The sequence below is a fragment of the Taudactylus pleione genome, unplaced genomic scaffold (genome assembly GCF_031769625.1).
Source record: "Taudactylus pleione unplaced genomic scaffold, aTauple2 ptg000760l, whole genome shotgun sequence".
NCBI classification, from domain to species: domain Eukaryota; kingdom Metazoa; phylum Chordata; class Amphibia; order Anura; family Myobatrachidae; genus Taudactylus; species Taudactylus pleione.
In genome coordinates, this window is record NW_028285162.1 from 2,527,231 (window position 1) to 2,540,278 (window position 13,048).

Here is a 13,048-nt window from a genome sequence, read left to right on the forward strand (position 1 = left end):
AGTCGCTACGGGGCTCGCTACAGGACGGGGCGGCTGTCGATGGTGTGTGACAGCTCGCCCCGTTTTGTAGGCAGGCTGCACAAATGCAGGTGTTCCCTTAAGAACGCCTGCCGTTTGTGGAAGGCCCTACTGACCTCACTACTGATGTCAGTAGTGGACTTCCTGCTCTATTAGAGCAGGAAGTTCACTCGGCCTTGCGGTAGCCGAGACCACAGACTACCACAGGGTCTCGCCGCGATTATCGCGACTACCTCCTGCCCACTTGTACAAGCTGAAGTCTCCCACAGTTTTGCGAGCGGCCAGACTAAAAAAAAAAAAAAAAAAACACGCCCACAGACCCTGCGAGCTGCCTGCGGCAGTGAGCGGGTCTTAATAAGCCCCAATGTGTGATACAGTCTCCATTCACAGAATGGTGGAGGACTATTTCAGAGATAACATCCTAATAGGCATGTCAGACAGTCCTTTTCAGTACTGGCAGGAAAAAGAGGCAATTTGGAGGCCCATACACAAACTGGCTTTGCATTTCTTAAGTTGCTCACCCTCCAGTGTGTACTCCAAAAGAGTTTTCAGTGCAGCTGGCAACCTTGCCAGTGATCGGCGTAGGAGGTTACTTCCTCAAAATGTGGAAAAGATGATGTTCATTAAAATGAATTACAAGTTCCACAAGGAAGACCTCTTCCAACAATTACATAAAAAAAATTACAGAGGTGCCTATGGTGGATTCCAGCGGGGACGAATTAATTTTGTGTGAAGAAGAGAATGTACACACTGATGGGGATGACGAGGACGACGACAAGTTGTAATGTAAAGCCAGTTTGTGTATGGGATCATTTTCATTTCCATGTCCAATGCACCATATTGGCAGCTTGTTCTATGAGGGTCCAAACAAACCAATCATTTCAGCCACAATTGGCAGTCCTTGTCACTGAAATTATTGGTTTGTTAAACTGTGAATGTTCTGTTTCCTATACAACATAAGGGTGGGACTATACCATCTTGCACCTTTTTCCTTTCCATTATGTGCTGGTTGGGGCATTGCCTGACATTTTAAATTAATGTTATGGTTGGTTTAGGAACCAATGATTTTTTTAAAATTAATTTATTATCAATTTTACAGCCAGGGGCTGCACCAATGAATTTATTTTTATTAATTATTCAGCCAGGGGCAGCACACAATGAATTGTTATTTTTTTACTTTTTAAATTAAAATATTATTAATTATTCAGCCCGGGGCTGCACCAATTAATTGTTTTTAATTAATTTATTATCAATTTTACAGCCAGGGGCTGCACCAACGATCAACTATCAATTCTTCAATCCTCAAGGGTGTCCTAACCATCATCTTTGCACAGTCCTCAACTCTATTAATAATTATATCAATCGCCAGCAAGCTGGATGAAACCTATTGGCCCTTTAACTAGATGAGAAAATCAATATTGTGAGGTGGTCAAAATTGACTGGAAACTAATGGAAATAAATGTTATTGAGGTTATTAATACTGTAGGAACAAGAAAAAATCCAAAACACGAAAACAAAACACGGATGTGTGGTTTTGGCAAAACCAATCCAAAACACGGGAGTCGGCGCACATCTCTACTTTTTTTTGTATCACTGATTCCCTCTTCGTATTTTGAGAGTTTCTTGGGTACATTGTGCTTCCTTTTCCACTTTCCGTCATTTGCCATTAGGCTTGTTTACAAACTGCCTGTAGCTGAAGACGGGGTATATAGGGAGGAGGACCAGTGCATGCTGGGAGCTTCAAAGCTGTAGCTGTTTGGTGCAATGGATCTCTCCAACTACATACTCCAAGGTAGATTCTGTGGACCCTATGGACCTCGAAGAAAAATTATCTAAGGTAGGTTATACCATCACGCTGATTTTGTCCACCCCATGGTAGTTTCTGATATAAAGGCATGCTTTCCATTGATTAACAAGTCACAAAACAGACATGTATTCTGTTTTCTTTACGGGGAGGGATATGCACCTTGCTGATCATATGTTGCTGCCTTGTATTTGCTGTTTATTGATAAAATTACTATTCATGTTGTTACAGCTGAAGGAATTCAGCAGCAAAAAACGAGGGGTGTTTGAAGATATACTTGAGGAACGACGTCAGACGTGTGACTTACGATATGCCATGAAATGCTTTTCACCAGTGACCTACAAGAGCCTTATTCCATGCAAACCAAGTAACCTAAAAACCATGGTGTTACAGTCTGACCAGCTACAGTATGTTATCAAAGAGGTGAGCTTTTGGATAAGTGCTGAGTATGTCAGGGATCACGCGTTCCATTCCAGTTTGCTGTCAGCATGGATTGGGTATGCTCTTGCTGTGTTTTATGGCTTTCTTGCAGGTGTTTTGCTTTTCTCCCACACAGACAAACAGGAAAGTTAATTGCCTTCTTACTACTATGGTCAGGGACTGATGTGCCTGAATAAATGTTGGGGGAAATAGTTTTACGGAATTTATTGCTGCATATACAATCTAAAGATTAACATCTGTTTGATACTAAGCAAAGTTTGCCATCTCTGCTAATGTATAAATATTCTATATAAAAAGTAAGAGAATGGAACACTCCATATTGAAGTTAAAACGCACACCGCTCTTGCATGTTTTCGTGCTGCGCATGCACCATTAAAAGCTTATGCATCTACTAGCGATACTGAGTTGACCACAATTAAGTCGCATCTCCCCTTATGGTAATTGGATTTTCGCATCTAAACAAATTTTAACAAGGGCGTAGTGTTTGTTATAGGAACGGGGCAGGGCACCAGACTGTAGAAAGGGCACTGGAGCGCACCTCGAAGGCGAGCACGAGTCCACAAAGGGGATGTGGCCACGATAAAATGGGCGTGTCTTTATGACGCACTTAGGGACATGTTGGGCTGCCCCCAAGCTCTCCCCTCTCTCTGAATAGATGCCGTGCGCATGCACACGGCATCTATTCACCGGCAGTGCATTGGCATTGAGTGTGAAACATTGGCATTGCGTGTGTCTCTGAATCGGTCCCTTTGACTTTGAATTTGATGTGTCAGTCTGTGATCAGACCTTTATCAATGTCAATACAAAAAATAGGGGGTAGATCTACTTTACTTCTAAAACAGACAAGTGGTGATGTTGCCCATAGCAACCAGTTAAGAGTCTATAATTTTCTAGAATGCAATAGAGGAATGTTAGCTAGAATCTGATTGGTTGCTATGGGCAACACCACAACTTTTAGAAGCTATAGTAAATATACCCCTAGGTGTACAAACATAAGGCCATATGTAATAGGATGAGAGTTTAGAAAATGTGAGATTTTAGCAGTAAAAACTCCAACGATGTGAGACTTATCTTCAAAATGGGATGAGAGTTTTTAAATCGTGAGAGTTTTTTGAGTCCAAAATCATGAGAGTTTGCATATATTCGGACTCTGGGCCTGATTCAGACCCGTCCGCTGTCTGCGTCCGCTCGCTAGATGCGTATGCAAATTTGTCAAAGTGATGCCACGGGAAGCGATCGCTCGCCAAGGCATAAGCATGCCCACCATGTCTTAGCGAGTGGCCACTTTGTGTATGCGTACGCCCAATTGCACAGGCAGAGCCGCCCACCAGCAACACGTCATCTCCAGGAAGTGTATTAAAACATTGGTACATCGAGCACCATCGGATGCTAACGCAGTTCTTGAGGTAGCTTTATACTACCGCAAGCATTGCGAGGAAATTAGTGTAAAAAAAAGGCAAGCGACGTGTACTATGACGCTGCCTGTGAATTATGCACGCCTCTAAAACGGAGTTGAAACACTCAGGCACGTCTGCGTTCGCATCTCCAACCCCCCGTTATTAGTGTCCTGCCCCTGTTACCACCCACAAACGGCCTCTCCTGTCACTCATTACCCAGGGCTGCCTTTGCTGGGCGAGCGAGATGGTTGCGATCACAGTGTGTAGTTCGCGCACGCGCAGAACGAAGCATGCGCGTACACAGAACATCGGGCCGCTTGCTAATGCACAGCGCGAGTGGCTTCGAATCAGGCCCTCTATTCCATAGCCCAAGTTTAAAAAGTGTGAGAGATTACTGCTAAACTCACACATTTTGTAAACTCGCATCCCATTACATTTGGGCCATTGTCTTTATACCTCATAGAGCAGTGTTTCCCAGTTATCCTCAGGGAACCTCCAGGTCTCCTCACAGAATCGCAAGTGAAATAATTAGAACCACCTATGGATCTTATAAAATGTGTTAGTCAGTAAGGAATATACCTGTGCTACAGTATGGAGTGTAGAAATACTGCCATTGAGACTAATTGGCCCAAACAGGGCCCATGTGACATTAGTGAAGGACAAAACTAAGAAACACACTTAGAACACAGAAAACTTATAGCAGCAGTAAAAATAATGTTTCAGCTGTAATCCTAATAAAATAGCATATAGTAATGAAAAGATCCATCAACTGACTAGCTCCACCACTGGGCTCAACAAATCGGGAATTAAGCAGTCCAATAACCAGCATGATTGTTTTGTTTGAAAAATGAGTTGAATTCTCAATGCAAACAAGAAAACGCAATACAAGCCCAAAAAACAATGGGCAACATCGATGAATACTCAAGGGCTGTGACAAACTAATGGTGATTACTTGTCCATGCTGACATGGTAGCATGCAGGTGCTGTAAAACACTCATGCTGAGAATCTCCTGCTCCACACATCCTAAAGTAATGACGTGTCATTTGCGATATGACATACTGTCCTGCTGGTATTGGCCATCAGAAGATGGGTAGACGGTAGCCATAAAGGGATGGATGGGTGAGAAAAAATACTCAGATGAGCTGTGGCATTTAATAATGCTCATTTATTACTAAGAGGCATAATGTGTGCCACGAAAACCTTACCCAAACCATTACCCACCAGCCTAGACTATGGACACAAGACAGGATGGTTTCATGTTGTTTACATCAAACTCTGACATTATATTGCAGCAAAAATGTTGATTTGTCAAACCAGGTGATGTTGATCCAGTGAGCAGTAGTACTGGACAACATCTCAATAGACAAAATTGAAATAATGTACTATACATGTCAGGCTTTACTCTATCCCTGACATCTATTTACCTTTGTATCCCTTTTTCTGCAGATTAGTTTGGAATCTGGAGAACCCACTGAGCATATTCAGGATCAAGCCACTGTGATCCTTGATGAAATGGGACAAAATTTAAATCTTGCAGCTATTCGAATGTTTGCCCTCACCCTGAGCAAAGTTTTCAAAACACTTTTCGAAAAAGTTTGTGTCAATGAGGAGGGCATACAATGGGTAAGTCCTGCCAGGCACCAGGTTTAATGTTCTGTGACACAGGGTTAATAAAAAGATACTCAATATAAAAATGTTATCTGATCACTTTTTGAAGTTATATCTTAAGCTGACTGGATAACCTCTTATTGCATATTTCTAATTATTCCGATAGTTGGCTCAAGCTATTCAAGAACATCCAGTTGCACTGCTGCCCAGTCATCGGAGCTACATTGACTTCCTGATGATGTCATATATATTGTATACTTATGACCTGGCACTTCCCGTCATTGCTGCTGGAATGGGCAAGTATTTACTTACCAAACTGCTTTAACTATATTGTATGAAGTTGATGCGAAACTTGCACTTGTTGGTTGGTATAGGATAATGGTAGCTGCTGGCACTATGGAGATAATCCCAGATCTCCTACAGACAATGATAATATATACAGTTATAGTGCCTGCGCTAGTTTGTGTAATTCTATAGGTTGCTAATGTGACAATCAATATGTATATGTAGATCTAATAATATTAAGCACACAGGGATAATAGATGGTTTTAATTGATCCGGTAAATACTATAACAAATCAATTTAGAAGTCACAGTGCTCTCTAATTTGAGGAGTAATGTACGCAGGATATGGTACAGTGAAGTGTAGAGGAGTATATGGTCAAATGAACGTAGAAAAAATGGGGGGGATAAAATAGTGAACAATGGGCCTAATTCAGAGCCGCTCGCATGCGCCGCGTCCGGCGTGCGCATACGCGAGCCCCGCCGAGCGACTGAACTTCAGTTGCTGTGGGGCTCGCTACAAGACGGGGCGGCTGTCGATGGTGAGTGACAGCTCGCCCCGTTTCACAAGAGTGAATATAGAGGGTTCACCACAAGATGTAAACCATTGGTGGGCCTCAAAAACAGGAAGACCAGATTAGAGTTTGCCAAACAACATCTAAAAAAGCCATTACAGTTCTAGAGCAACATCCTATGGACAGATGAGACAAAGTTCAACTTGTACCAGAGTGATGGGAAGAGAAGAGTATGGAGAAGGAAAGGAACTGCTCATGATCCAAAACATACCACCTCATCAGTGAAGCATGGTGGTGGTAGTGTCAATGATTTGCAACAAACTATTAAAAAGTGAGTTAGATTTAGGATTGTTTAGTTTGTCCCATTACTTTTGGCCCCTTAAAAAGTGGGAGGCACATATAGAAACCGTTCACCTGATTTGGATGTAATTACCCTCAAATTAAATCTGATAGTCTGCAGTTAAAGCACATCTTGTTTGTTTCATTTCAAAGCTATTGTGGTGGTGAATAGAGGCCAAAATATGAAAATTCTGTCAATGTCCTAATATTTATGCACCTGACTGTATGACTTTATTTTATGCTGTGTCCTGTGTTGGTAAACACCATTTGCTAAAGAGGAAGGAAATTTGGTGACTAAAGCATTAGCTTCTCCATTATTTAATTCTCTATAGCAGTGGTTCCCAAACTTTTTCACTTGAAGGCGCCCTTAGTGTCTCATTGCTTTTTCGCGGCACCCCTAGGCCAAAAGAAAATTTTTTTACTTTCTATCGTACCAACTAAGTAGCCATTATAAAGAATGACATAAATAAATACATTGAAAACGAAAAAGCAAGAGGTAATTGTACCGATATTTGAAAAAAATTAAGGCACAAAAGCTCGCTTATTGTTTTTTTTTTTTTTTTTAATAACGTGAATGATTTTCTGTTGCATACTATGGTATGGTGATGTCACAATCATTAGATGTTTGCAGATAACGTAGAGAAAAGCCATTGTTCTCTCTACATTATCTGCTTTCATATATGCTGAAGTTTAAGTGTCAAATAGCGCTGGTTATAGGGCATTTGGCACTTACCACTTCTTCTTGCTTCTCCCCCACTGTTACTGATTATATTTAGCGCTGGTGTGGGATGGAAAGGTAGTATTGAGAACTATCGTAATGATATTTTAACTGATGATAAAGTGCATAACAAAAAAGTATGCAAGTCTCATGCACTTTAGCTCTATTTAAAATATCTATAACCATGTAATAATAACTTTACCAAGGACTGCAATACATCCACCCCTCACCACACCAGTGCTAAATATAGATTATTTAACAATTAAAAACTTAATATAATATAGGGGTAAAATAAATATATTCAATTTTAATAATAACATATTCACTCCCTTAAAAATTCAAACACACTGTGTCCCTGAATATCACTGACCAAGGCAGAGGAGAGTCCAGAAGCCACGCTGTGAGGTGCAGCCTGCAGAAGGAGAGAAAAGACTATAGAGTTCGGGAAGAGTAGAAGGGGGCGGGGCTACACGGCTCTGACTGACAGTCAGTGAGAGCCAGCAGCAGCAGGACAGCATGGGGCCGGCTGTGTGTGTAAATGGCCACAGGCTGCATAGAGAGGCTGCGCGCGGCCCGACCAGCTTACTAGCTGTTAAAGTAGGGGTGGGCAAAGCATCCACCCGTGGCACCCGTGCATCAGTGCCACGGCACCCCTGGGAGCCGCGGCACACACTTTGGAAACCGCTGCTCTATAGGATTAATGTCAAGGTTTTTGTGTGTTTACTGCTATGGTATTTTATCCTGCCACCCAAATCCCTAATTTACCACTTAGGGGAGGCTGTGTACTTGATAGAATTTAAAAGCCCTACTGTCCCTACGTTATCCTGTCCTCAAATTAGGGAAGTTTATTTTTCTTCTTCCTCCATAGGGGACACAGGCTTTACGCAGGGTATAGGTTGGTGGGATGGAGTCCGGGCACCACACGGTTAAACTTGTTGAGCACAGCCTAGACTACCCCTGTACCCCGCCCCCAACCACAGGCACCTCAGTTTAGTGTTCCACAATGTGGAAGCTGTGCTAACAGCTTCATAGGTTTTACTTCGGTTTTTATTTTTACTTTGAAAAAAAAAAATTATTACAGAGTAAGAAGGGGTAGGCGTCCTATAGGACGCCCACGCTGCTGCTCCATCATCCCAGCGCCAACAGCACTGGCGATTGGGTCAGTTATCTCGGCCGCTATTCCGGACACAGCAGGGAGAAGCAGCGGGGATAGGGTAAGGCGGCTCCCTGCTTGCAGGTAGCTTACGTGGACGTGGATTTAAACCGCCGGCATGGGAGACACCGGCGGTGCTGGCAGGAGAGGGCCAGGTCTTCTGAAAGTCCCCACTAGACCACCAGGGCACTTTTAAGCAATGGGGCACCGCGATAGTGGCGGCCATTGCCCTGGGGGGGATTAGCATGGCCGGCAGTTCAAATCCAGACAGCGGAAGCCCGGCAGTGAGATCCCGACAGGTAACTATTTTTTTTCTATTTACTAACCCCCCCCCCTCTAAGTGCCTAAACCTAACCCCCCCCCTTCCCCGCAGCCTAACGCTAAGTCTCCCGGGGGGGTGCTTAACCCTAACCTCCCCCATGGATGTCTAACCCTAACCCCCCTTCCCCTAGCCTAACCCTATCTTCCCGGGGGCTGCCTAACCCTAAGTCACCCTCGGGAGACCCTAATCTAAATCTCCACCCGCCCCCCCTTCAATTGGTAAGCCGGGTGTCGGGCTAATGACAGGCTTCGGGATTTTGACACCGGTTATTAGACACTTGCCGGGATTAAAAAGTTGGGATGCTGACGGTCGGCATTTAGATCATCGGCATCCCGACTGCATCCCCCCTGGGGTCCATGCCAGAAGGGGGAGGTAGGCTCTCCCCGTTGGCTCCCCCTCCATCCCTGGGCGCTTTCCCTTATTAGAGGCACTCCATCCCAGGGTCACTCCTCTTCCTCCCTCCCCTCCTCACAGACGCCGGGCAGCCATTTCTAGGTGCCTGCAGGTCTGTGGAGAGTGCAGGCTCATGTCTCCCCATGTACCTCACCCTCAGTGGTCAGGTTATACATTTAGCTACTCCACCCCCGTTTGTTGAGCATTTATTGCCTTAAATATTGCATTTAATATTGCAGTTAATTTTGCATTAAATGTGTCTGTATGTTTGACTAGTTAATGTATTTAGCTATAGTCTGTATAGCACCACTTATTTCTATTTGTGGTGCTTTTACATTCATTGCTCTACCCTGTTTGGCACACCACGGTCTTTTGCTGTGGTGTGTGTGTGTGTCCTCCTGGATTGCTATACTATGTCTTCCAGGGATAAAGCTTCCAAGGAGGCGGGTGCATTGGGTACTGAGTAATTACAGGGCTTGTGCTGCTGTGTTCTCTTCACAGGTTCCGGACCATGATGGTCTTAGTACTCGCTGTTTTACAACCTCACAGCAGGCTGGTCCTTCAGCTTCACCTGCTACCCAAGAACCTGCTTGGATTGCCTCGCTATCCGAGGTAATGTTAAAGGTAGTTGATAGGCTCGGCCGCTGCCCCTTCATGTGTGGTCCCCAATGTGCTATCGTCCCCTTTCCTGCCTTCTGCCGTAGAGACTGCTTGAATGCTGTCTTTTGCGCAGTCAGTTCAGGGTTTAGTTCAAGTGTGAGAATCTTTCAAACAGATGCTGGACAGAGAGCGTCCTTCTAAGTGTAGACTGTGTCCAGGAACAGTCTGATAATGCGTCGGCTGTCGCCTACGTAAATCATCAGGGCGGTACTCGCCATGAGAGAAGTTGGCTGCATTCTTCTTTGGTCGGAGAGGTATCTTCTGTCCCTGTCAGCAGCTTACATTCCAAGAGTACAAAATTGGGAAGCCGACTTCCTAAGCCTCCATGATGTTCATTCAGGCGAATGGACCCGACATCCGGACGTCTTTCATCTCGTGGTTCTTCGTTGGGGCTTGCTGGACATCGACATGATTTCGTCTCGACACAATCACCAGGTCCCAAGGTACTGCTCTTGCACCAGAGATTCGGGAGCCTTTCTGGTGGATGCTCTGGCGGTTCAGTGGACCTTTCCACTCCTGTACATCTTTCCTCCAATCTCTCTAATTCCACGGGTCCTCCGCAAGTTGAAGGTTGGAGGGTGGCACGGTGAGCCTCGCTGCTCTCGATCGGCTGTGGAGGGCGTGGTACGCGGATCTACAGGGCCTCTCCGTTGACGCTCCTCTGCGTCTTCCACTGTGGCCTGTGCTTTCAGCCGGATGTGGCCCGTCTCGCTTTGACGGGGTGGCTCTTGAGACATCTGTCTTGAGAGCTAAGGGGTTGTCCAGGGCAGTCATTAACACTATGCTCAATGCCTCTAAGCTCTCTTTACCATCGGGTTTGGAGGACTTACTTTGACCGGTGTTTGGCTAGGAATCTTAACCCCAGGTCATTTCGACTCTCAAGTTCTCTCCTTTTTGCAAACGGGGCTGGATTTGGGCCTCCGCCTTGCGTTTCTAAAAGTGCAGGTTTCAGCTCTTTCGGTTCTCTTTAAGAGACAGATTGCACTGTTGCCTGATGTTCGGACATTTTTTCAAAGTGTCCACCACGTAGAACCCCCGTTTGTACCACTGGTGGCTCCTTGGAATTTGTCTCTGGTTCTTAGGGCTGGACACATTGGACATTTGTTGGCTTACCTGGAAGACTGTCTTCCTCCTTGCCATAGCTTCTGCCCGATGGGTGTCGGACTTGAGCGCATTGTCCTGACACTCTCAGTTTCTAATCTTTCACCAAGACAGAGCTGTCCTTCGAACATGTCTAGGTTACCTTCCTAAGGTTGTTTCCAGGTTTCACATCAATCAAGAGCTTGTGGTTCCTTCTTTTCAGGTCCCGGATTCTTCTCCATAGCAGGCCTCCTTAAATGTTGTGCGATCCCTCCAGGTTTATGTGGACAGGGCAAAGGATCTGCGTAGGACAGATGCTGTCTTTGTCCTGTATGACTCTCGCAAGCTGGGCTGGCCGGCTACTAAGCAGTCGCTGGCCAGATGGATCAGTTTGACTGTTCGCCATGCTTATGCGGCGGCAGACCTTCATGCACCGTCCGCAGTGAGAGCTCATTCAACCTGGTCGGAGGGAACTTCGTGGGCAATGCGATGTGGTGCTTCTGCAGAGCAGCTGTGTAAGGCGGCCACGTGGTTTTCTGCCAATACGTTCCTGAAGTTTTTTTCCACCTTCACCACTCATGATGTGGCTTTTGGGCGAAGGGTCCTTAGTGCAGCCAAGGAATGCCCCCACAATTAGGGGATTAGCTTTGGGACGTTCCAGCGTAGAGCTTGTGTCCCTTATGGAGGAAGAAGAAAAGGAGATTTATGTGCTTACCTGTTAAATTCTTTTCTTCGATTCCATAGGGGACACAGTGCTATCACCCTGACGCACCTGGCTTGTGGGGCTTTGCTCTGCTTTCAGTTCTCCTGTTCACATTTCTTGTGTGTTTTGAACCTGAGTGCGTGCCGGTCTTCCTTCTCCTCCTTCTTGCTCCTTGCCTTAGGATTGTTAACTGAACTGAATTGCCTGTGGCTGGGGGGTGGGGTATATGGGGAAGGGGGTATTCTGGGCTTTGACTTTGAGTTAACTGTGTGGTGTCCAGACTCCATCCCACCAGTGTAGAGCTTGTGTCCCCTATGGAATCGAAGAAAAGGATTTAACAGGTAAGCGTATAAATCTCCTTTTCACTGGCCATTTCCTTGGGAGCTTTTATATACCCATTCTCCATCATACAGGGAGCTTCCAATTTTGCTGATAACTCTACAAAGCCATCCGTATTAAATTTGACTAATAGAAGCACATATATGACTTGTACACCCTGTTTCCAAATTTGGAATTTTGTTCAAGGAATTCTAAATTTATATTCTATGCACACATAACATATTCGTTCCACCTTGCCTCCGCTCCTAGAGAGGATCTATTCCCTTTCTGCCACAGTGGAGTGTCTGTAGCTTAATACATAAATCGGTGGGAGGTATAGATGTGTCCACATCGATCCTCCATGCGCTACAAGTCGTGCCACATAATGCGGGAGCCCCGTGTGCCTCCGTAGCGCTGAGCGTCTTTCGTGCGAATTTTTTTTTTTTATCCTTCAAATGCGTCTTATTCACACAAGAATCATGCTGCTGATTAAAATGATATGCAGCATGCCTATGTTCTCTGTGTATCTGCATGTGAAATGCTACGTTAGTGTCAGTGGCTGTAACACTGTAACATAGCATTTCACATGCAGACGCACTCAGAATATAGACATGCTGCATATAATTTTAATAAGCAGATTCTGCTTGTGCTAGCTATTCGCATCTTTGTGTGAATACGACTCAGTTGAAGGTAAAAAGTCGCACAAAGAGGAGATGTTCGGCGCTACCGAGCCACGGCATGGCGCGATTAGAAGGACTGTTTAACGCACAAGGAGGCTAAATGTGTGAGGACACATCTGTACGAACACTTCTAGCCTGTATAATAAGAGGTGTAGGAGCTTATGTAATAGGCTGTGAGCTGCAGCCTCTGCAGGAACTCCTGCAAGTCTTCCTGTATTTTCAAAGTGGCACTCATTTTAAAGGCAAAACCAAGCTGGTTTTGCCTCTAAAATGATTGCCGCTTTAATAATACGAGAAGACTTGCAGGAGTTCCTAACCTATTACATGCCCTGTAGTATGTCTCCTGCATTTTCCCCTGAGAAGAACCTGCAACGGAGTGTGAATGAACCCTGTCTGTTCAACCTGAAGTTTCCCAACAATGCAAGCTGCGATGCGTAATAAAGTTCACAATTGGGAGTACCAAATTTTCTGTAGTTTCAACTCTGCACAGTACATTCAGCGGTACTATAACTCTCTTTTGATGAGATATGATCTTTTCTTTCATCCAATGGTGGACACTGGGACAGGGTATAGGGTGAGCTACTGGACAAAAGTCTCCTTATTCTCTGAGAAACCTG

At 44.9% G+C, this 13,048-nt stretch overlaps 1 protein-coding gene across 1 annotated transcript in view; it reads left to right on the plus strand.

The window, feature by feature from the left end:
* GNPAT (glyceronephosphate O-acyltransferase) overlaps positions 1 to 13,048 on the plus strand; it is a 118,669-nt gene that overhangs the window by 31,410 nt on the left and 74,211 nt on the right. The window contains exons 2-4 of the mRNA XM_088457434.1: positions 2,054 to 2,245; positions 5,108 to 5,284; positions 5,436 to 5,565. Of these exons, the coding sequence (XP_088313560.1) occupies positions 2,054 to 2,245; positions 5,108 to 5,284; positions 5,436 to 5,565 (499 nt within the window). The remainder of the gene's footprint in view (positions 1 to 2,053; positions 2,246 to 5,107; positions 5,285 to 5,435; positions 5,566 to 13,048) is intronic.